Source organism: Sebastes umbrosus, chromosome 9, assembly GCF_015220745.1.
Source record: "Sebastes umbrosus isolate fSebUmb1 chromosome 9, fSebUmb1.pri, whole genome shotgun sequence".
Lineage (NCBI taxonomy): Eukaryota > Metazoa > Chordata > Actinopteri > Perciformes > Sebastidae > Sebastes > Sebastes umbrosus.
In genome coordinates this window covers 15321394-15346786 of record NC_051277.1, presented here as the reverse complement: position 1 = coordinate 15346786, position 25393 = coordinate 15321394, and the positions used below count along the sequence as shown (strand labels likewise).

The window sequence follows — 25393 nt, the reverse complement described above, 5'->3', positions numbered from 1 at the left end:
TTGTAGTATGATGTTGTAATTATGTAATTTCCTCAGGAATATTTAAATATGTAAAAAGAAACAACATTGCCGTACACGTCACACAAACTAACAAAAACAACATATCACTGCAAATATAGCATAATAACTCGTGGAAGTACTGGGGAAGAAACCTCAACGACTTTGGTAAAGGTAGTTGTTGTTGAATAAGAGCAGTGAAAGCAAAAAACAATTTGATCGTCAGTAAAATAATTAAAGTCACGTGCTAACCAATTTTCCAACAATTACTTCACTGGTGAAAGCCTATAAGGAGACTCATGAGATCACCCACACTGCACTAGGACATTCAGAAACTAGCAAGCCGTGTAACACAAAATGTTACTAAGCCAAAGCAATGTGTGTGTGAAACAATAACATAGCACATCACTAACGGAGAGTAAAGGGTAATATACTTTGAATATGAATACAGCAGTATTCCTATCAAGTGCTGCAAAGTGAGGTGCTGTCCATGGTGCTGAACAGGAGAGTATAGCGTGCAGCACTTCACTATCAATGCAACCAAACACTGACAGAGACACAGAGACAAAGCTACATAATTTAACTGACCTCTAGAGGAGAGTCTGGTTCATCCAGGATGCTCTTCTCACTCTGTATCCGCTGCATCGTCCCTGTAGAACTGGGGTCCATTATCAGCACGTTCTGACTACCGGCTCCTCCGAACTTACAGTCACTCTTTCTGGAGTCAGTCGTCCTGCACACCTCGTAGTTGTACACGTGTTGGAGAGTCCCTGTCCCCAAAGTGTCTGAGTAACGTGGTGGATAATATGGAATCACAGGGAGACTGGAGTGATACAGGACGCGAGACTGTCTCCACCTGTAGATCTTCACTGAGATAATAACCACTAAACACGTGATGAAGAGGAAGGAGACTACAGCCAGAGCCAGCACTAAGTAAAATGTCAGATTGTCATTGTACTCCTTGTCGTGTGTAAAGTCAGTGAACTCAGACAGCACTTCAGGGAAGCTGTCCGCCACCGCCACGTTAACAATGACTGTAGCTGAACGAGAGGGCTGCCCGTTGTCCTCCACTATAACAGTCAGTCTTTGTTTCACAGCATCTTTATCAGTGACTTGGCGGATAGTTCTTATTTCTCCATTCTGTAAGCCCACTTCAAACAGCGCCCTGTCTGTGGCTTTCTGCAGTTTATAGGAGAGCCAGGCATTCTGTCCAGAGTCCACATCAACAGCCACCACTTTAGTGACCAGATAGCCCACATCTGCTGAACGAGGCACCATTTCAGCCACCAGAGAGCCACCAGTCTGGACTGGATACAGAACCTGAGGGGGGTTGTCGTTCTGGTCCTGGATCATTAATTTCACAGTCACGTTGCTACTGAGTGGAGGGGAACCTCCATCCTGCGCCTTGACGACGAAAACCAGCTGTTTGATTTGCTCATAATCAAATGTGCGCACTGCATGTATCACTCCGCTTTCTGCATTTATAGAAACATATCCTGAAACTGGAGATCCACCGATGTTAAAATCTTCCAGAATATAAGATATACGGGCGTTTTGGTTTTCATCAGGATCTTTAGCCCTCAGCGTGAGAACAGAAACACCTGGAGAGTTATTCTCTGCAACAAACGCGTTGTAAAGACTTTGTGAAAACACTGGAGCATTATCGTTCACATCAGAGACCTTTAAATGAAAGGTTCTTTTTGTCGAGAGAGGAGGCATTCCTGCATCTGTCGCAACAACAGTGATGTTATACTCTGAAACACTTTCACGATCTAATACAGTATCTGTTACCAAAGTATAGTAATTTCTTAAATTAGATTTGATCTTGAAAGGTGCATTTTGTTCTATTCTACAGTTTACCTGTCCGTTATCACCTGAATCGAGGTCTTTTGCATTTATAATGCCAATAGTTGTACCAGGAGGAGAGTCTTCTGATACAGGACTAGTGAATGACATGACGCTGATTATAGGGGCGTTGTCATTTACATCAGTTACTTCAATTGCCACTTTACTTGAATCCGTTAAACCTCCCTGATCTTTTGCATCGATTCTAAGCTCATACTTTTTGTCTTTTTCATAATCAACAGAACCTGTTATTGAAATGACGCCAGTTTGTTCATCAATCATAAATAAATCACCGAGACCACTGTTGAGATCTGAAAAATAATACGTTACAATACTATTCGACCCAAAATCTGCGTCACTCGCATTAACAGTTGTAACGTAAGTATCTCTGGGAGAGTTCTCCATTACTGTAGCTTTGTACACAGACTGATTGAATATTGGTGAATTATCATTAACATCAAGAACAGTGATATCTATATTTACTGTACCAGATCTCTGCGGAGTTCCACCGTCTACGGCTATTAGCTTCAGAGACAGATTAGGGTTGGTCTCTCTGTCTAATGGCTTCTGAAGCACCATCTCTGCATATTTCTTTCCATCTGCATTAGAGTTTTGCTTCAGAACAAAATTCTCATTCTCGCTTAGAAAATATTCTCTGAGTCCATTGATGCCCACATCTGGGTCTTCTGCACTCGACAGTGAAAACCGAGCGCCAGCATTTGCTGATTCGCTGATTTCGAAATTGATGCTATTTCTTTTGAACGTAGGCGAATGATCATTTATGTCTGTTATTTCAACTGTAATTTGATGCAACTCCATCGGGTTTTCTAAAATCACCTCAAAGCTGAAGCTACACGGCGTTACGTCTCCACAAAGCTGCTCTCGGTCTATTCTCTCATTCACTACCAGCGTCCCTTTGTCTGTCTTCAGCTCGGTGTACTGGATGTTTTCTCCGGTCACGATACGGGCCCGACCAGAACGGAGCCTCTTCAGATCCAAACCGAGGTCCTGTGCTACGTTCCCGATTAGAGAGCCCTTCTTCATCTCCTCCGGGATTGAATACCGGATATGTCCGCTGACCATATGGTTGAGATAAAAAAGGAACAACAGAAGCTTCCAATCCTGTCCGCAGCCAAAGCGCCATTTTACGCACCGGGAGTAGGGTGGTAGTCCGCACGCCATAGCAGAAGAAAAACACGAAAATATGCTCCAAAGATCCAAGCACCATACGTATTCTGACTAATAGAAATCCACTGAATGTACCTCTTAAGAAAAAAAAAGATTGCTTTTTCAATTTACTGTATATATCTGACAGGAGATATCAATAGATGCGACTGTGTTTTCCTCGAATGTCAGCCCACATACTGCACACTACCTCCTTTCTCTCTCATACGCCACGGTGCTAAGGGAGGGGACTGTGTGGTAATGTTTAAGAGATAATGTTGGATTGACCTACAGCGTCCCTTAGAGTCCAAAATCAGTAACAACATGCAACATATAATTATTCCTGGAAATATTTAGTTGTTGAATAAACATGATTGCTACAATATCAAGACAATCTGAATAATAATTCAACACACTTTCCACAAAGAAATCCAAAATTAACTGAACCTCAGTTCTAGTATGATGCTGTATTTATGAAATTTACTCTGGAATATTTAAATATGTAAAAAGAAACAACATTGCCGTACACGTCACACAAACTAACAAAAACAACATATCACTGCAAATATATCATAATAACTCGTGGAAGTACTGGGGAAGAAACCGCAACGAGTTTGGTAAAGCTAGTTGATGTAAAGTGAAGCAGTGAAAGGAAAACATTTGATTGTCAGTAAAATTATTAAAGTCACACGCAAACAAGTTTTTCAACAATCAGTAGTAAAAGCCTATAAAGAGACTCTGGAGATCACCCACACTGTACAAGCACATTTAGAAACTAGCAAGCCGTGAAACGCAAAATATAACTAAGCAATGTGTGTGTGAAACAATAAAATAGCACATCACTAACTGAGAGTAAAGGGTAATATACTTTGAATATGAATACAGCAGTATTTCTATCAAGTGCTGCAAATTGAGGTGCTGTCCATGGTGCTGAACAGGACGGTATAGCGTGCAGCACTTCACTATCAATGTAACTAAACACAGAAGGAGAAATAACGGCACAGAGACGAAGCTACATTATTTAACTGACCTCTAGAGGAGAGTCTGGTTCATCCAGGATGCTCTTCTCACTCTGTATCCGCTGCATCGTCCCTGTAGAACTGGGGTCCATTATCAGCACGTTCTGACTACCGGCTCCTCCGAACTTACAGTCACTCTTTCTGGAGTCAGTCGTCCTGCACACCTCGTAGTTGTACACGTGTTGGAGAGTCCCTGTCCCCAAAGTGTCTGAGTAACGTGGTGGATAATATGGAATCACAGGGAGACTGGAGTGATACAGGACGCGAGACTGTCTCCACCTGTAGATCTTCACTGATATAATAACCACTAAACACGTGATGAAGAGGAAGGAGACTACAGCCAGAGCCAACACTAAGTAAAAAGTCAGGTTGTCATTGTACTCCTTGTCGTGTGTAAAGTCAGTGAACTCAGACAGCACTTCGGGGAAGCTGTCCGCCACCGCCACGTTAACAATGACTGTAGCTGAACGAGAGGGCTGCCCGTTGTCCTCCACTATAACAGTCAGTCTTTGTTTCACAGCATCTTTATCAGTGACTTGGCGGATAGTTCTTATTTCTCCATTCTGTAAGCCCACTTCAAACAGCGCCCTGTCTGTGGCTTTCTGCAGTTTATAGGAGAGCCAGGCATTCTGTCCAGAGTCCACATCAACAGCCACCACTTTAGTGACCAGATAGCCCACATCTGCTGAACGAGGCACCATTTCAGCCACCAGAGAGCCACCAGTCTGGACTGGGTACAGGACCTGAGGGGGGTTGTCGTTCTGGTCCTGGATCAGTATTTTCACAGTCACGTTGTTACTGAGTGGAGGGGAACCTCCATCCTGCGCTTTAACTACTAGCTGAAGCTGTTTAATTTGCTCATAATCAAAAGAACGAACCGCGCTGAGAACTCCAGTTTCAGAGTTTAAAGACACATAAGTAGAAACTGGACTACCACTGACTTGTGTTTCCTCTAAAAGATACGAGATTCTGGCGTTCTGATTCCAATCAGAGTCCCGCGCGCTGACAGCAAATATGGAAATTCCAGGTGAATTATTCTCTGTGACGTAAGCAGAATAACTGTTTTTACCGAATAAAGGTGCGTTGTCGTTTACGTCAGAGATTTTAAGATGCAACTTTGTTGAGCCAGAAAGTGGGGGAGACCCAAAATCAGTGGCTGTTATTGTTATATTATAATCTGAGACTGATTCTCTGTCAAAATATTGATCTGTGATCAAATTATAATAGTTTGTTAGAGATGATTCAATCTTAAAGGGAAGTTTACCATCTAAAGAACATTTTATTTGCCCATTACTCTCAGAATCTGCATCTTTTATGTTCAAAACAGCAACAGTTGTACCAGGAGGTGCATCCTCAGATAAAGGGCTAGAAAATGACATAATATTTATAACTGGGGCATTATCGTTGACATCAACAACATCTATTATAATTTTACTTGTCCCGGTTAGGCCACCCTGATCCTTTGCCTCTACTCTCACCTCGTATTTTCTTTCTTTTTCATAATCTATCTGACTAGACACATAAACTCTGCCAGTGTTTTCATCAATACTGAATATATTCGCTGCACTTCCTTTCATTTTAGACAAACTGTATGTAATGACTCCGTATGAACCACTGTCAGCATCAGTGGCATTTACTGTAACAATACTAGTGCCTTTCGCTGTGTTTTCCATCACAGATGCTTTATAGGCTGACTGGTTAAATACTGGAGCATTATCATTGGCATCTAACACAGTGACATCTATATTTACTGTACCAGATCTCTGTGGTGTTCCTCCGTCAACTGCGATTAATTTTAAAGACAGATGTGGATGTCGCTCTCTGTCTAAAGCCTTTTGGAGGACCATTTCAACATATTTACCTCCGTCTGGATTTGCATGTTGCTTCAATATAAAATTGTCGTTTGGTGATAAAATATAATCCTGCAACGCGTTTTGTCCCACATCTAGATCCTCTGCACTCTGCAGTGGAAACTGCACTCCGACTACAGCTGATTCGCTGATTTCGAGGCTGATAGGTTTATCTTTATTTGGGAAAACGGGAGCGTGATCATTTATATCTAAAACCTCCACAGTTATTCTGTGTAACTCGATTGGATTCTCTAAAATCACCTCAAAGCTGAAGCTACACGGCGTCACGTCTCCACAAAGCTCCTCTCGATCTATTCTCTCATTCACTACCAGCGTCCCTTTGTCTGTCTTCAGCTCGGTGTACTGGATGTTTTCTCCGGTCACGATACGGGCCCGCCCAGAACGGAGCCTCTTCAGATCTAAACCGAGATCTTGCGCTACGTTACCGATAACAGAGCCTTTCTTCATCTCCTCCGGTATGGAATAACGAATCTGTCCACCTACCATGTTAAGCGCATAAAGTAGCAACATAAGTAGTCCTATTTGCCGTCGCAATCCATCAAACAATCGCCATCTTGCGCATATGAAGGTGAGAGAGCCCCGAGTCGCCATCGTTGCAACAAAGAATAAAAAAAGATGATCTGTATCCAGTTGATATGACGGTAAAGCTGGTCCCGATATATCCTTTACATATAAAAACACGTCTTCAATCTTTACATGAGAGTCTGTGAGACCATGTTCTCTCCTTCGTGCCTTAAACCTCGACTAAACACAGAGAGCCTTCTTCACTGTACAGTCAGTCGGAGGATGGACTGAATGACGACATTACACTGAAAATATTTACTGACCAACAGCGTCCCTTAGAGTCCAAAAGCTGAACATCAAATAAGGCCCCTACCACACGAAAGCTCTGAAGCAAACAGGCTGAACACAAATAGATATACCTCGTGTGGAAATCCCACTGTCATGTCTCTTCATAAAGTATTTGTTAACTAAAATATAACTTAACTAAAAATACTGCATTACACCAGATTCTGTTTAAAAGTACAACTAAAAAGGACCAGTCAAAAAATAACAAAAAACTATATCTCACACTCAAACAATTCACCAACAGTGCACTAGTTCCAAAAGGCAAAAAAGATTTAAAATTAATTAAATGCAATTGTTGCCTTAATGGAAACTATGCATGTTTAAACTCTAAAACCATAGTCATGTCTATATGATTCCAAGGTTTGCAAGGCCTCATAAAGACTGTTGTGAAAGTCAAGCACTTGCCCATAAAAAAGTTCGTTGACAAACTATTCTGTAGTAGCACATGTTCAACAGTAATATGAAGTGTAAATGCAGCAAGAAGAGTAGTCACTTAAACATTGTAAAGCTAAAGTATGTAGGGAATCCAGCATTATATTATTGCTCAGCATTGACATTTTACTTAATTTACTACGGCGGCATTCTTACTTAAACTTTTCCAGTTGCCTTTATGCCCAGTATACCATACTATCAGCATCCTTCCTTGCCAAGCGTGTAGTATAAACAACAACATTAGATCTTGGACAGTAAACTTTGCACAGACACCTGCAGTTTGAACAATATCAATGCAGCATTACTTTTCCAAAATTAATTGGTCAATATAATATACGTACATAAAGTTTGTATTATATTTGTTCAGGAGCCTATGATGTCCAAAGCTGTATCTATGAAGACTTTAACAGAAAACAGCATTTCTATCAGGCGATGCCAACTGAGATGCTTTCCATGGTGCTGAAATGACTGCACGAAGAGCAACGGTTGTATCAATGCAACTAAAAAAAGAAAGAAAACAAAAGGGGGCACACAGAAGAAGCTAAAATATTTAACTGACCTCTAGAGGAGAGTCTGGTTCATCCAGGATGCTCTTCTCACTCTGTATCCGCTGCATCGTCCCTGTAGAACTGGGGTCCATTATCAGCACGTTCTGACTACCGGCTCCTCCGAACTTACAGTCACTCTTTCTGGAGTCAGTCGTCCTGCACACCTCGTAGTTGTACACGTGTTGGAGAGTCCCTGTCCCCAAAGTGTCTGAGTAACGTGGTGGATAATATGGAATCACAGGGAGACTGGAGTGATACAGGACGCGAGACTGTCTCCACCTGTAGATCTTCACTGATATAATAACCACTAAACACGTGATGAAGAGGAAGGAGACTACAGCCAGAGCCAACACTAAGTAAAAAGTCAGGTTGTCATTGTACTCCTTGTCGTGCGTAAAGTCAGTGAACTCAGACAGCACTTCAGGGAAGCTGTCCGCCACCGCCACGTTAACAATGACTGTAGCTGAACGAGAGGGCTGCCCGTTGTCCTCCACTATAACAGTCAGTCTTTGTTTCACAGCATCTTTATCAGTGACTTGGCGGATAGTTCTTATTTCTCCATTCTGTAAGCCCACTTCAAACAGCGCCCTGTCTGTGGCTTTCTGCAGTTTATAGGAGAGCCAGGCATTCTGTCCAGAGTCCACATCAACAGCCACCACTTTAGTGACCAGATAGCCCACATCTGCTGAACGAGGCACCATTTCAGCCACCAGAGAGCCTCCAGTCTGGACTGGGTACAGAACCTGAGGAGGGTTGTCGTTCTGATCCTGAATCAGTATTTTCACAGTCACGTTGCTACTGAGTGGAGGGGAACCTCCATCCTGCGCTTTAACTACTAGCTGAAGCTGTTTAATTTGCTCATAATCAAAAGAACGAACCGCGCTGAGAACTCCAGTTTCAGAGTTTAAAGACACATAAGTAGAAACTGGACTACCACTGACTTGTGTTTCCTCTAAAAGATACGAGATTCTGGCGTTCTGATTCCAATCAGAGTCCCGCGCGCTGACAGCAAATATGGAAATTCCAGGTGAATTATTCTCTGTGACGTAAGCAGAATAACTGTTTTTATCGAATAAAGGTGCGTTGTCGTTGATGTCAGAGATTTTAAGATGTAACTTTGTTGAGCTAGAAAGTGGGGGAGACCCAAAATCAGTGGCTGTTATTGTTATATTATAATCTGAGACTGATTCTCTGTCAAAATATTGATCTGTGATCAAATTATAATAGTTTGTTAGAGATGACTCGATCTTAAAGGGAAGTTTACCATCAATAGAACATTTTATTTGCCCATTACTCTCAGAATCTACATCTTTTATGTTCAAAATAGCAACAGTTGTACCAGGAGGTGCATCCTCAGACAAGGGGCTAGAAAATGACATAATATTTATAACTGGGGCATTATCGTTGACATCAACAACATCTAATATAATTTTACTCGTCCCAGTTAGGCCGCCCCTATCCTTTGCCTCTACTCTCACCTCGTATTTTCTGTCTTTCTCATAATCAATCTGACCAGACACATACACTGTACCAGTGTTTTCATCAATACGGAATATATTCGCTGCACTTCCTTTCATTTTAGACAAACTGTAAGTAATGAGTGCATATGAACCACTGTCAGCATCTGTGGCATTTACTGTAATAATACGAGTGCCTTTCGCTGTGTTTTCCATCACAGATGCTTTATACACTGACTGGTTAAAAACGGGAACATTGTCATTGGCATCTAAAACTGTGACATCTATATTTACGGTACCAGATCTCTGGGGTGTTCCTCCGTCAACTGCGATTAGTTTTAAAGACAGATGTGGATGTCGCTCTCTGTCTAAAGCCTTCTGGAGCACCATTTCAACGTATTTACCTCCGTCTGGATTTGCATGTTGTTTCAAAATAAAATTGTCGTTTGGTGACAAAACATAATCCTGCAACGTGTTTTGCCCCACATCTAGATCCTCTGCACTCTGCAGTGGAAACTGCACTCCGACTGCAGTTGATTCGGTGATTTCGAGGCTGATAGGTTTATCTTTATTTGGGAAAACGGGCGTATGATCATTAATGTCTAAAACCTCAACAGTTATTCTGTGCAGTTCCATAGGGTTTTCTAAAATCACCTCAAAGCTGAAGCTACACGGCGTCACATCTCCACAAAGCTCCTCACGGTCTATTCTCTCATTCACTACCAGCGTCCCTTTGTCTGTCTTCAGCTCGGTGTACTGGATGTTTTCTCCGGTCACGATACGGGCCCGCCCAGAACGGAGCCTCTTCAGATCCAAACCGAGATCCTGCGCTACATTACCGATAACAGAGCCTTTCTTCATCTCCTCTGGTATGGAATAACGAATCTGTCCACCTACCATGTTAAGCGCCTGAAGCAGTAACAAAATCAGTCCTATTTGCCGTCGCAATCCATCAAACAATCTCCATCTTGCGCATATGAAGGTGAGAGAGCCCCGAGTCGCCATCGTGGCAACAAAGAATGAAAAAAAGATGATCTGTATCCAGTTGATGTGACGGTAAAGCTGGTCCCGATATATCCGTTACATCTAAACACGTCTTCAATCTTTACATGAGAGTCTGTGAGACCATGTTCTCTCCTACGTGTCTTAAACCACGACTAAACACAGAGAGCCTTCTTCACTGTACAGTCAGTCGGAGGATGGACTGAATGACGACATAACATTGAAAGTATTTACTGACCAACAGCGTCCCTTAGAGTCCAAAAGCTGAACATCAAATAAGGCCCCTACCACACTAAAGCTCTGAAGCAGACAGACTGAACACATCTTTACCTTGCGTGGAAATCACACTGGAATGTCTCTTCATAAAGTATTTGAAATTTAAAAAATATTTCAACTCAATATATTGTATTATGCGAGATTCTGTTTAAATAAAACACAAAAGGAACTGACAGAAAATCAAACCTCATTCTCAAACAATTTGCCTAGAATGCAGTCCTTCCTATACAGACAAAAAACAAACAACTGATTTAAAATAAAATAAGTATAACTGTTGCTTTTATGGAAAATAGGCAAATTTACACTTTAAAACCACAGTAATGACTCAATACAATGATTCAACGGTTTGCAAAGTCTTATAAAGACTGAAATGAAAGTTAAGCACTCGCCTCTAAAATGCACACAGACGCCTTCAGTTTGAACATGATCAATGCAGCACTACTTTCCCTAAAACTCATTAAGGTAATATAACTATAGTTACATAACAAAGTTCGTATGTTATTCGTTCAGGAGCCTATGTTGTCCAAATCTGCATGTATGGAGACTTAAACAGAAAGCAGCATTTCTATGAGGCGATGCCAAATGAGACGCTGTCCATGGTTCTGAAATGACTACATGGAGTGCAACGGTTGTATCAATTCAACTAAACAAAAAAAGAGAACAAAGGGGGCACACAGAACTAAAACATTTAACTGACCTCTAGAGGAGAGTCTGGTTCATCCAGGATGCTCTTCTCACTCTGTATCCGCTGCATCGTCCCTGTAGAACTGGGGTCCATTATCAGCACGTTCTGACTACCGGCTCCTCCGAACTTACAGTCACTCTTTCTGGAGTCAGTCGTCCTGCACACCTCGTAGTTGTACACGTGTTGGAGAGTCCCTGTCCCCAAAGTGTCTGAGTAACGTGGTGGATAATATGGAATCACAGGGAGACTGGAGTGATACAGGACGCGAGACTGTCTCCACCTGTAGATCTTCACTGATATAATAACCACTAAACACGTGATGAAAAGGAAGGAGACTACAGCCAGAGCCAACACTAAGTAAAAAGTCAGGTTGTCATTGTACTCCTTGTCGTGTGTAAAGTCAGTGAACTCAGACAGCACTTCAGGGAAGCTGTCCGCCACCGCCACGTTAACAATGACTGTAGCTGAACGAGAGGGCTGCCCGTTGTCCTCCACTATAACAGTCAGTCTTTGTTTCACAGCATCTTTATCAGTGACTTGGCGGATAGTTCTTATTTCTCCATTCTGTAAGCCCACTTCAAACAGCGCCCTGTCTGTGGCTTTCTGCAGTTTATAGGAGAGCCAGGCATTCTGTCCAGAGTCCACATCAACAGCCACCACTTTAGTGACCAGATAGCCCACATCTGCTGAACGAGGCACCATTTCAGCCACCAGAGAGCCACCAGTCTGGACTGGGTACAGGACCTGAGGAGGGTTGTCGTTCTGATCCTGAATCAGTATTTTCACAGTCACGTTGCTACTGAGTGGAGGGGAACCTCCATCCTGCGCTTTGACTACTAGCTGAAGCTGTTTAATTTGCTCATAATCAAAAGAACGAACCGCGCTGAGAACTCCAGTTTCAGAGTTTAAAGACACATAAGTAGAAACTGGACTACCACTGACTTGTGTTTCCTCTAAAAGATACGAGATTCTGGCGTTCTGATTCCAATCAGAGTCCCGCGCGCTGACAGCAAATATGGAAATTCCAGGTGAATTATTCTCTGTGACGTAAGCAGAATAGCTGTTTTTACCGAATAAAGGTGCGTTGTCGTTGACGTCAGAGATTTTAAGATGCAACTTTGTTGAGCCAGAAAGGGGGGGAGAACCAAAATCAGTGGCTGTTATTGTTATATTATAATCTGAGACTGATTCTCTGTCAAAATATTGATCTGTGATCAAATTATAATAGTTTGTGAGAGACGATTCGATCTTAAAGGGAAGTTTACCATCTATAGAACATTTAATTTGTCCATTACTCTCAGAATCTGCATCTTTTATGTTCAAAATAGCAACGCTTGTACCGGGAGGTGCATCCTCAGACAAGGGGCTAGAAAATGACATAATATTTATAACTGGGGCATTATCGTTGACATCAAAAACATCTAATATAATTTTACTTGTTCCGATTAGGCCACCCTGATCCTTTGCCTCTACTCTCACCTCGTATTTTCTGTCTTTTTCATAATCTATCTGACCAGACACAGAAACTCTGCCAGTGTTTTCATCAATACTGAATATATTTGCTGCACTTCCTTTCATTTTAGACAAACTGTATGTAATGACTCCGTATGAACCACTGTCAGCATCAGTGGCATTTACTGTAACAATACTAGTGCCTTTCGCTGTGTTTTCCATCACAGATGCTTTATACACTGACTGGTTAAATACTGGAGCATTATCATTGGCATCTAACACAGTGACATCTATATTTACGGTACCAGATCTCTGTGGTGTTCCTCCGTCAACTGCAATTAGTTTTAAAGACAGATGTGGATGTCGCTCTCTGTCTAAAGCCTTTTGGAGGACCATTTCAACATATTTACCTCCGTCTGGATTTGTATGTTGCTTCAAAATAAAATTGTCGTTTGGTGACAAAACATAATCCTGCAACGCGTTTTGTCCCACATCTAGATCCTCTGCACCCTGCAGTGGAAACTGCACTCCAATTGCAGCCGATTCACTGACTTCAAAACTGATAGGTTTATCTTTATTTGGGAAAACTGGAACGTGATCATTAATATCTAACACCTCAACAGTTATTCTGTGCAGTTCCATAGGGTTTTCTAAAATCACCTCAAAGCTGAAGCTGCACGGCGTCACGTCTCCACAAAGCTCCTCTCGGTCTATTCTCTCATTCACTACCAGCGTCCCTTTGTCTGTCTTCAGCTCGGTGTACTGGATGTTTTCTCCGGTCACGATACGGGCCCGCCCAGAACGGAGCCTCTTTAGATCTAAACCGAGATCTTGCGCTACGTTACCGATAACAGAGCCTTTCTTCATCTCCTCCGGTATGGAATAACGAATCTGTCCACCTACCATGTTAAGCGCATGAAGCAGCAACATAAGTAGTCCGATTTGCCGTCGCAATCCATAAAACAATCTCCATCTTGCGCATATGAAGATGAAAGATCTCCGAGTCGCCATCGTGGCAACAAAGAACGAAAAAAAGATGATCTGTATCCAGTTGATATGACGGTAAAGCTGGTCCCGATATATCCGTTACATCTAAACACGTCTTCAACCTTTACATGCAAGTCTGTGAGACCATGTTCTCTCCTTCGTGCCTTAAACCTCGACTAAACACAGAGAGCCTTCTTCACTGTACAGTCAGGCGGAGGATGGACTGAATGACGACATAACACTGAAAATATTTACTGACCAACAGCGTCCCTTAGAGTCCAAAAGCTGAACATCAAATAAGGCCTCTGCACCACACTAAAGCTCTGAAGCAGACATACTGAACACATCTCTACCTCGTGTGAAAATTACACTGTAATGCCTTTAATAAAGTGTTTCTAAATTAAAATATATTTCAACTGAACATATCGTATAATGCCAAATGCTGTTTGAAAGTAAAACACAAAAGGAACTGAAAGAAATGACAGAAAATGAAATCTTATTCTCAAACAATTTGCCTACAATCACTCGTTCCTATAGACAAAAAACAAGCAACTGATTACAAATAAAATAAGTAACAATGTTGTTTAATGCAAAATAAGAAAATGTAGACTCTAAAACCATTGTAATGAATCACTACAACGATTCAACGGTTTGCAAAGTCTTATAAAGACTGATATGAAAGTTAAGCACTCGCCTCTTAAATGCGCACAGACGCCTGCCGTTTGAATATGATCAATGCAGCACTATTTTCCCTAAAACGCATTAAGGAAATATAACTATATTTACATATAAAGTTCGTATGGTGTTCGTTCAGGAGCCTATGATGTCCAAAGCAGTATCTAAGAAGACTTTAACAGAAAGCAGCATTTCTATCAGGCGATGCCAACTGAGATGCTGTCCATGGTGCTGAAATGACTGCACGAAGAGCAACGGTTGTATCAATGCAACTAAAAAAAGAAAGAAAACAAAAGGGGGCACACAGAAGAAGCTAAAATATTTAACTGACCTCTAGAGGAGAGTCTGGTTCATCCAGGATGCTCTTCTCACTCTGTATCCGCTGCATCGTCCCTGTAGAACTGGGGTCCATTATCAGCACGTTCTGACTACCGGCTCCTCCAAACTTAAAGTCACTCTTTCTGGAGTCAGTCGTCCTGCACACCTCGTAGTTGTACACGTGTTGGAGAGTCCCTGTCCCCAAAGTGTCTGAGTAACGTGGTGGATAATATGGAATCACAGGGAGACTGGAGTGATACAGGACGCGAGACTGTCTCCACCTGTAGATCTTCACTGATATAATAACCACTAAACACGTGATGAAGAGGAAGGAGACTACAGCCAGAGCCAACACTAAGTAAAAAGTCAGGTTGTCATTGTACTCCTTGTCGTGTGTAAAGTCAGTGAACTCAGACAGCACTTCAGGGAAGCTGTCCGCCACCGCCACGTTAACAATGACTGTAGCTGAACGAGAGGGCTGCCCGTTGTCCTCCACTATAACAGCCAGTCTTTGTTTCACAGCATCTTTATCAGTGACTTGGCGGATAGTTCTTATTTCTCCATTCTGTAAGCCCACTTCAAACAGCGCCCTGTCTGTGGCTTTCTGCAGTTTATAGGAGAGCCAGGCATTCTGTCCAGAGTCCACATCAACAGCCACCACTTTAGTGACCAGATAGCCCACATCTGCTGAACGAGGCACCATTTCAGCCACCAGAGAGCCACCAGTCTGGACTGGGTACAGGACCTGAGGAGGGTTGTCGTTCTGGTCCTGGATCATTAATTTCACAGTCACGTTGCTACTGAGTGGAGGGGAACCTCCATCCTGCGCTTTGACTACTAGCTGAAGCTGTTTAATTTGCTCATAATCAAAAGAACGAACTGCGCTGAGAACTCCCGTTTCAGAGTTTAAAGACACATAAGTAGAAACTGGACTACCACTGACTTGTGTTTCCTCTAAAAGATACGAGATTCTGGCGTTCTGATTCCAATCAGAGTCTCGCGCGCTGACAGCAAATATGGAAATTCCAGGTGAATTATTCTCTGTGACGTAAGCAGAATAACTGTTTTTATTGAATAAAGGTGCGTTGTCGTTGATGTCAGAGATTTTAAGATGTAACTTTGTTGAGCTAGAAAGTGGGGGAGACCCAAAATCAGTGGCTGTTATTGTTATATTATAATCTGAGACTGATTCTCTGTCAAAATATTGATCTGTGATCAAATTGTAATAGTTTGTTAGAGATGACTCGATCTTAAATGGAAGTTTACCATCTATAGAACATTTTATTTGGCCATTACTCTCAGAATCTGCATCCTTTATGTTCAAAACAGCAACAGTTGTGCCAGGAGGTGCATCCTCAGACAAGGGGCTAGAAAATGACATAATATTTATAACTGGGGCATTATCGTTGACATCAACAACATCTAATATAATTTTACTCGTCCCGGTTTGGCCACCCTGATCCTTTGCCTCTACTCTCACCTCGTATTTTCTGTCTTTTTCATAATCAATCTGACCAGACACATACACTGTACCAGTGTTTTCATCAATACTGAATATATTCGCTGCACTTCCTTTCATTTTAGACAAACTGTAAGTAATGAGTGCATTTGAACCACTGTCAGCATCTGTGGCATTTACTGTAATAATACGAGTGCCTTTCGCTGTGTTTTCCATCACAGATGCTTTATACACTGACTGGTTAAATACTGGAGCATTATCATTGGCATCTAACACAGTGACATCTATATTTACTGTACCAGATCTCTGTGGTGTTCCTCCGTCAACTGCGATTAGTTTTAAAGACAGATGTGGATGTCGCTCTCTGTCTAAAGCCTTCTGGAGCACCATTTCAACATATTTACCTCCGTCTGGATTTGCATGTTGTTTCAAAATAAAATTGTCGTTTGGTGACAAAACATAATCCTGCAACGCGTTTTGCCCCACATCTAGATCCTCTGCACTCTGCAGTGGAAACTGCACTCCGACTGCAGTTGATTCGGTGATTTCGAGGCTGATAGGTTTATCTTTATTTGGGAAAACGGGAGCATGATCATTAATATCTAAAACCTCAACAGTTATTCTGTGTAACTCGATTGGATTCTCTAAAATCACCTCAAAGCTGAAGCTGCACGGCGTCACGTCTCCACAAAGCTCCTCTCGGTCTATTCTCTCATTCACTACCAGCGTCCCTTTGTCTGTCTTCAGCTCGGTGTACTGGATGTTTTCTCCGGTCACGATACGGGCCCGCCCAGAACGGAGCCTCTTCAGATCTAAGCCGAGATCTTGCGCTACATTACCGATAACAGAGCCTTTCTTCATCTCCTCTGGTATGGAATAACGAATCTGTCCATCTACCATGTTAAGCGCATGAAACAGCAACATAAGCAGTCCGATTTGCCGTCGCAATCCATAAAACAATCGCCATCTTGCGCATATGAAGGTGAAAGATCCTCGAGTCGCCATCGTTGCAACAAAGAATGAAAAAAAGATGATCTGTATCCAGTTGATGTGACGGTAAAGCTGGTCCCGATATATCCGTTACATCTAAACACGTCTTCAATCTTTACATGCAAGTCTGTGAGACCATGTTCTCTCCTACGTGTCTTAAACCACGACTAAACACAGAGAGCCTTCTTCACTGTACAGTCAGGCGGAGGATGGACTGAATGACGACATAACACTGAAAATATTTACTGACCAACAGCGTCCCTTAGAGTCCAAAAGCTGAACATCAAACAAGGCCCCTGTCACACTAACGCTCTGAAGCCGACTCACTGAACACATCTATACCTCCTGTGGAAATCACACTGGACTGTCTTTATCAAATTATTTGTAATTTAAAATATATTTCAACTCAACATATTGTATTATGCCAGATTAAGTTTAAAAATAAAACACAAAAGGAACTGACAAAAATTACAGAAAATTATATCTTAATTTCAGACAATTCGCCTAGAGTGCAGACGTTCCCAAAAGACAAAAAAACAAACAACTGATTTAAAATAAAATAAGTACAACTGTTGCTTTTATGGAACATATGCAACGTTACAATATAAAACCATAGCAATGACTCACTACAATGATTCAACGGTTTGCAAGGTCTTATAAAGACTGATATGAAGTTAAGCACTTGCCTCTAAAATGCACACAGACGCCTGCAGTTTGAACATGATCAATGCAGCATTACATTTCCTAAACCGCATTAAGGTAATATAACTGTAGTTACATAACAAAGTTCGTATGGTATTCGTTCAGGAGCCTATGGTGTCCAAAGCTGTATCTATGGAGACTTAAACAGAAAACAGCATTTCTATCAGGCGATGTCAACTGAGATGCTGTCCATGGTGCTGAAATGACTGCATGGAGTGCAACGGTTGTATCAAAGCAACTAAACAAAGAAAGAAAACAAAAGGGGGCACACAGACAAAGCTAAAATGTTTAACTGACCTCTAGAGGAGAGTCTGGTTCATCCAGGATGCTCTTCTCACTCTGTATCCGCTGCATCGTCCCTGTAGAACTGGGGTCCATTATCAGCACGTTCTGACTACCGGCTCCTCCGAACTTACAGTCACTCTTTCTGGAGTCAGTCGTCCTGCACACCTCGTAGTTGTACACGTGTTGGAGAGTCCCTGTCCCCAAAGTGTCTGAGTAACGTGGTGGATAATATGGAATCACAGGGAGACTGGAGTGATACAGGACGCGAGACTGTCTCCACCTGTAGATCTTCACTGATATAATAACCACTAAACACGTGATGAAGAGGAAGGAGACTACAGCCAGAGCCAACACTAAGTAAAAAGTCAGGTTGTCATTGTACTCCTTGTCGTGTGTAAAGTCAGTGAACTCAGACAGCACTTCAGGGAAGCTGTCCGCCACCGCCACGTTAACAATGACTGTAGCTGAACGAGAGGGCTGCCCGTTGTCCTCCACTATAACAGTCAGTCTTTGTTTCACAGCATCTTTATCAGTGACTTGGCGGATAGTTCTTATTTCTCCATTCTGTAAGCCCACTTCAAACAGCGCCCTGTCTGTGGCTTTCTGCAGTTTATAGGAGAGCCAGGCATTCTGTCCAGAGTCCACATCAACAGCCACCACTTTAGTGACCAGATAGCCCACATCTGCTGAACGAGGCACCATTTCAGCCACCAGAGAGCCACCAGTCTGGACTGGGTACAGGACTTGAGGGGGGTTGTCGTTCTGGTCCTGGATCATTAATTTTACAGTCACATTACTACTGAGTGGAGGGGAACCTCCATCCTGCGCTTTGACAGTGAATAAAAGCTGCTTAATTTGCTCATAATCAAATGACCGCACTGCGTGTATCACTCCGCTTTCTGCATTTACAGAAACATATCCAGAAACTGGAGATCCGCCTATCTCAGATTCTTCCAAAATATAGGAAACACGGGCGTTCTGGTTTTCATCCGGGTCTTTAGCATTAACACTTATAACAGATACACCCGGAGAGTTATTCTCTGTGATGAATGCACTATAAGAGCCTCGTGGAAATACAGGAGCATTATCGTTCACATCCGAGACCTTAAGATAAAAGGTTCTTTTAGTTGAGAGTGGGGGCGACCCTGCGTCTGAGGCAATAACAGTGATGTTACATTCTGACAGATGTTCACGATCTAATGCAGCATCAGTCATCAATGCATAATAATTCCTCACATTGGATTTAATTTTAAAAGGAACATTGCCTTCGATCGTGCATCTAACTTGTCCGTTTTCACCCGAATCGAGATCTTTAACATTAATTATGCCAATGGTGGTACCAGCAGGGGAGTCTTCTGACACAGGACTAGTGAATGACATGACGTTAATGACCGGAGCATTATCATTTACATCGATTACCTCAATTTCAACTTTGCTAGAATCTGTCAGGCTGCCTTGATCTTTAGCTTCAACTCGGAATTCAATTTTTTTGTCTTTTTCAAAATCTACTTCCTTTGCCACATATATTCTCCCAGTAGCTTCGTCTATGTTGAACAAGTCAGCTATACCTGCTTTTGATTTAGAAAATGAATACGTTACTACTCCGTTTGAACCGCTATCTATGTCGCTTGCATTCACAGTAACAATATGTGTGCCTTTTGGTGCATTTTCAACCACCGTGGCCTTATACACAGACTGGTTAAACACAGGAGCATTATCATTGACATCTAGGATATTGATATCTATATTTACTGTACCCGATCTCTGTGGATTTCCACCGTCCACAGCCAGCAGCTTCAGAGACAGGCGTGGCTGTTCTTCTCTGTCTAAGGCTTTCTGAAGCACCATTTCAGCATATTTACTGCCGTCCGGATTAACGTGTTGTTTCAAAACAAAATTGTCGTTCGGAGTCAAAATGTAATTCTGCAGAGTGTTTTCCCCAACATCAGCGTCGTCCGCACTCTCTAAATCAAAACGAGAACCAAGCACAGCCGATTCGCTTATTTCAAATTTCAAGTGACTGTTTTGGAAAGTGGGAGCGTTGTCGTTTACGTCCAGTACTTCTATGGTCACAGGGTGCAACTCCATTGGTTTTTCCAATAAGATCTCAAAGGTGAAGCTGCACGGCGTTACGTCTCCACACAGCTGCTCTCGGTCTATTCTCTCATTCACGACCAGCGTCCCTTTGTCTGTCTTCAGCTCGGTGTACTGGATGTTTTCTCCGGTCACGATACGGGCCCGGCCAGAACGGAGCCTCTTCAGATCCAAACCGAGGTCCTGTGCGACATTACCAACAAGGGACCCTTTCTTCATCTCCTCTGGGATTGAATATCGGATCTGTGCCTTCGCTTGATGGAGAAAAATAAACTGAAAAATAAACAGATACACTGCCCCTCGCGATGGTCCACACAATCGCCATCTTTCTCCTCCGTCTCGAGGGTTTTCTTTAGATGCCATGTGAAAACAGGGTCTTACAGCAAACCGAACAACGGAATGAAGATTTCAACTCACTGAGGAAAACGCGTACATCCCAGGTTCATTTAAACTAGCGTTAGAAATGTAAATCAACTGTTTCCCCGATGAGCCCCAGCTCGTATGAAACACAGATCATCTCCTCTTGTATAACGCAGTGACAGGGGAGGGGAAAGCCCTGCCTCACACTGCACTGTAGACTTGATCTACCAGACAACAGCGTCACTTAGAGGCTAAAATACGAAACTCGTATGACCAGACATTTCGGATGATATTCACCATATAGTAATGGTATAGTTGGAAATAAAAAAACACGTTAATTATTTCTCAATTTAATGCCAGGTATATTATTTGTCTTCATGAAAAGAGGAAAATCAATATAAAGAAAAGGTCTCTCTTGCCAGGAAACATCTACATAACAAATAAAAGCTCCTTTTTCTGTGGGCAAAATGATAAATATGTAAGACAACCCCTCAACGGTGCAGTTGTCTCTATAAAAGATAAACAAAACTAAATCTTTGTGTGTGTATATAGAGACCTGCTCAATATGAAAAGCGTCTCGAGATAACTTGTTATGATTTGACGCTATATAAAAATAAATTGAATTGAATTAAATTGTGTACATAAATAAATTGAATACAAATAAAGACAGTCTTGTGAACTGTGCATTCAAAATACACTAGCTAGCAAGGTAGCAGTAGTAAAAATACAGTTTACCAACCACTAACATACTGAAATGCTTCAGATTAACTAAATAACACTAGATTTATTATTATTAGGATTATTATTAACATTATTATGAATAATATTGAGATTATGGTTATTATTATCAGGCCTAGTTACTGAAGTGTGGAATTAAATTCAACCAGGCTGTCTTCAAAGTCAAATCAGTGCAACGTCCTCAAATAACAAGAGTCTGATCAGTGCAAATCAGCACTTCAGCACCTTGGACAGCGATAGAGCTGCAGAATGGACTACCCGTCCATAAATCACACCCAGCAACATAGGTTTTATATGTTCACTACTCCAGCAACAATTAGTTGTATCAGTACAAACACATGAAGTGAACCTTCTATCAACATATCATAATGCTCACAGATGTAGGAGCTGATATGATTTGCATAAAGTCCCACAGACCAACTTACCAGAGTAGACATGTGAGATGACTGCTCTCCATTTTGCAGACTTTCTGTTCGAGCATCATCCCCACTAACCAAACTTTGACTCATCAGTTGCATATACTAGACGTCACTCTTTCTGGAGTCAGTCGTCCTGCATACCATATAGTTGTACACGTGTTGAAGAGTGCATGTCCACAAAGTGTCTGAGTAACGTGGTGGATAATATGGAATCACAGGGAGACTGGAGTGATACAGGACGCAAGACTGTCTCCACCTGTAGATCTTCACTGATATAATAACCACTAAACACGTGATGAAGAGGAAGGAGACTACGGCCAGAGCCAACAAGGCAGAAAAGCAAAATGGAGACTCTCCAATCCGAAGAGGTGCCTTTGCTCTTCGGAATATCAGATCCAAAATGACACAGTTATCCGCATAGGGAGAGAGAAGCCTTGTATCTCGCTTACAATATGGACCGTATACCTCAGTCAAATCCACACGATGCCACCATCCATACTAGAGTCTTAGTGAATGAATGCACATAAACATCGCCCATTTACTTCGAGGACTGGTGATTTGTGATCTGGGTGATATGAGACAAACCAGAGTCTGCTTAGGCAACAGCACCACCAACAGTGACTCAGTAAAACAACACCATCATCAGTATGTGGGGACCAATGCACTGTATGGTCTGTATAATCTCTAGTGAATTCCTGCCTAACCTTTAATGTTGATGGATGTACCACATCAAAATTAAGTGAAAACTAATATTAAAGTCTGTGTAAAATGCCAAAACATTTTTATGTTTTCTCGGTATCTGGTTATTCAGAGAACTGGCCAATGTCACCATGTTTAGATAAAGTATGAATTGACTAAAATACAAGTGGGTCAGCCTGGGAATAGTGTGCATCATGTTGAAAAGGGGTTCCCAGTTATCACACAACTTTCCAGCAAGTCCTTTTAAAATGCACAGCTGCAATAATCTCAAATGTAAGAGAGGAAGCTTAAAGAAAGAAAAGAAAACAATGGCAAGAACAAATTATGAACATACACAGAGTAAAAGGGTGCAAAGTTGTCTATAGATAGATAGTGAGGGATGGAGAGATAGATAGAGGGATGGAGGGATGGATGGATGGATAGATAGAGGGATGATAGAGGGATAGATAGATAGATAGATAGATAGATAGATAGATAGATAATCTTTTCTCTCCTGATCCACTCTGACTGATAAATCCAGTGACCTACATTTGAGCAGTGGCTTTCTCATCTAGTATGCAACCACTGCAACACTGATCCACAAGCATGAACGCATACTGACAAATTCCACAGCAGTGTATGTCTTCTCTATGTAGCTACAATGATGTTTTCACATAGGAAGCGCTATTTTTTTAGTAGGTCACGATAGCGCCTGTTCACACACAATATTAGCATACACTGTACTGCCGCAGAGCAAAACATTCTGCACACATCGTGATTGTGCATTATTCAGGCAATGACTGCACAGCAGGATGATTAATATTCATGCAGTTTAAATCTCGGGTGGAATCACACAGCACACAAAAATAAGAACAATGCAGCTGCCTGTGTTACAAGACTGCTGGCAAAAATTTCAGTCCTGTATGAAAATGGCTATCAAAGCAGCATTTGAAAAGATACGTGTCTAACAAACATTCATAATGTTAGTTTTTCTATGTGGTTTCAACAGAGTGTGTGTGTGTGTGTGTGTGTGTGTGTGTGTGTGTGTAGTGAAAATAGATACAGAGGAAGAGAGAGAGAAAGAAAGACATGGGGAATGGATGGAAACTCATTCTGGGTCAGCGATGTTTCATATTGATTGTGGGAGTGTGGTGTTGATGAGGCTGTGATACTAGCATAACGGAGATCTGTGTGAGATTTAAAGAGAAAGGAAAATGAAGATCAGCTTACCTGCTGGATTCGAAATTGATGTTTTATTCAAGGAGCACACCGAGAAAAGAAAGGAGAGAAAAAAAAAGAAAAGTTAGTGTGAATCTGAAAAAACAAATCAGATCTTGTCACATTCTTTTACATTCATATGCATTATATACAACTCCACAGTGAAATAATGACTAATGGTTTGACCTTGAGACACATCAGACACTCTGCTGATGCTTGGGCTGCTTTAAGCAAGATACACTCAAACTATGGTGTAGATCTAACAAATGCAAACAATTTATGCCAAAACAAGGCACGAGAACAGTTTCCTCCTTCAGGTCATCATTTCGATGAACACTTAATCAGTCATACACTGTCAGTTACCCTGTAACACCAAACATCCACTGCTGCTCTTATAGACTATAATTATTACAGTCTGTAATGCACATTTTTAGATTATAGTTTACAATCTTTAATGCACATCTTTCTGTAATATGTACATATCATCTGTCACTTTATGTACAAATTATAATATGTACATATGTCACTGTAAATATAAATCCTACTCAGTGTACATACACTATTTGGACATATCCACATGTACATGCTGTACATAATCATCTAGTCCACGTATATCAATCCAGTATTTATTTATTTGCACTATTTGTATTGTTTACAACTCCAGAACACTTGACTTGTATGAACACTTGACTTGTATTATGGACACTTGATTTTTATTCCATTTTTATTATTGTATTCTTTACTCTGTTATTTCTATTCTGTGTAAGTACATTGAGAGAGCTGCATAAAAAACAGAGTCAAATTCATTGTATGTATATACTTGGCAAAATAAACCTGATTCTGAAATGATCTGACTCCAGATAGATGTTCATCAGTTGCATAAAATTGTCTTTTTCTTGACTCACTTACTTAACCACATTTTTTGGTAAATAAAAATCAGACATTGTCAACAAAGCTTAAGCTTCAACCTGCTCAGCTCTGTCCTGCTCACTCCAGAATATTGTTAGCATACTAAAAATAGAGCCTTTTTTCCTTTTTAAATTGAGTCTTCAGAAGGTAACTTTGACTGTCATTTGGCAGCAGGTACCTTAGATGTAAATGCTTGCATGCAAAGACAGCTCTCTCCTTTAATTTAACACAGGGTTGTATATGATTTTAAATAACTTTTAAGGCTTAAAGTTAGTCTATTTCTGAACATTTAACTCACTTTACACTAAGCTTCCGTTATTACTTGACCAGCCTAACTTACCAGCCCTTATCCTGTGATGTTATTATATAAAACAGTGTCTTAAATTAATTATCAGCACCTGTGAAATCACATTTTATCATATTACAACTAAAGCGCAATGCAATAATCATCTACTTTGGTGACAACATCAAATTTAATAAAGTGATGAGAAAAGGATAACCTGGAGACATATTGATTCTGTGCTATAAACAAATAAAGAAGTGCAGCTTAAAGATGTTGCTATAAAAATCCCCACTCCTAGATTTACATACAAAATGCCTCAGCAATTCTCCAACATTTCATCCTTTATTCTGTGCAGGATGTTTCTATAAAACAAAACTACTGTCAGTATTAAAAAAAAACGCTGAAAACTCTGTGATGCTTGTGTTAATTAAAATCAGCCATGCTGTTAAATCGACATATTTTTCTATCATTCTACAATACTGTCAACCACACTGCTTAAACAGTGTTGTTGTGACCCAGATAATAAAAATAAACAAATATGAAGCACTGCTTGTTTTTTCCCTCTCCTTCCATGGCTGGAATTAGGAGCACAAATGAGCCTGCAGCTGTAACACGAACAGGAACACACATGAATTATTTTGATGATAAAACCTTTGCTTCATATGACACAGTCAGTAGAAG

At 41.3% G+C, this 25393-nt stretch overlaps 7 protein-coding genes across 12 annotated transcripts in view; all 7 read right to left on the bottom strand.

Annotated features, from left to right (window-relative positions):
• The window catches only part of LOC119493873 (protocadherin gamma-C5-like), a 223100-nt gene that overhangs the window by 145777 nt on the left and 51930 nt on the right, over positions 1 to 25393 (bottom strand). The window lies entirely within an intron of this gene.
• Positions 565 to 3706, bottom strand: LOC119493906 (protocadherin gamma-A1-like). The gene has a single exon (XM_037779422.1). The coding sequence runs from the start codon at positions 3022 to 3024 to the stop codon at positions 577 to 579; it is 2448 nt and encodes an 815-aa protein (XP_037635350.1). The 5' UTR covers positions 3025 to 3706; the 3' UTR covers positions 565 to 576.
• Positions 3817 to 14033, bottom strand: LOC119493894 (protocadherin gamma-A3-like). Its single transcript, XM_037779413.1, has 2 exons — positions 11158 to 14033; positions 3817 to 4036 (listed from the first exon to the last, which is right to left on the bottom strand). Exons 1-2 carry the CDS (start codon positions 13606 to 13608, stop codon positions 4028 to 4030), a joined length of 2460 nt encoding a protein of 819 aa, XP_037635341.1. The 5' UTR covers positions 13609 to 14033; the 3' UTR covers positions 3817 to 4027.
• LOC119493895 (protocadherin gamma-A3-like) lies at positions 7425 to 10350 on the bottom strand. The gene has a single exon (XM_037779414.1). It carries the CDS (start codon positions 10185 to 10187, stop codon positions 7728 to 7730), a length of 2460 nt encoding a protein of 819 aa, XP_037635342.1. The 5' UTR covers positions 10188 to 10350; the 3' UTR covers positions 7425 to 7727.
• LOC119493896 (protocadherin gamma-A12-like) lies at positions 14295 to 17259 on the bottom strand. The gene has a single exon (XM_037779415.1). It carries the CDS (start codon positions 17039 to 17041, stop codon positions 14582 to 14584), a length of 2460 nt encoding a protein of 819 aa, XP_037635343.1. The 5' UTR covers positions 17042 to 17259; the 3' UTR covers positions 14295 to 14581.
• Positions 17887 to 25393, bottom strand: part of LOC119493899 (protocadherin gamma-A3-like) — a 131788-nt gene continuing 124281 nt past the window's right edge. Inside the window, exon 4 of the mRNA XM_037779416.1 lies at positions 17887 to 23294. Coding sequence (XP_037635344.1) covers positions 18017 to 20470 — 2454 coding nt within the window. The 5' untranslated portion in view covers positions 20471 to 23294 and the 3' untranslated portion in view covers positions 17887 to 18016. The remainder of the gene's footprint in view (positions 23295 to 25393) is intronic.
• Positions 23290 to 25393, bottom strand: part of LOC119493928 (protocadherin gamma-A11-like) — a 29000-nt gene continuing 26896 nt past the window's right edge. The window contains exon 2 of the mRNA XM_037779443.1: positions 23290 to 23535. Within this exon, the coding sequence (XP_037635371.1) occupies positions 23524 to 23535 (12 nt within the window). The 3' untranslated portion in view covers positions 23290 to 23523. The remainder of the gene's footprint in view (positions 23536 to 25393) is intronic.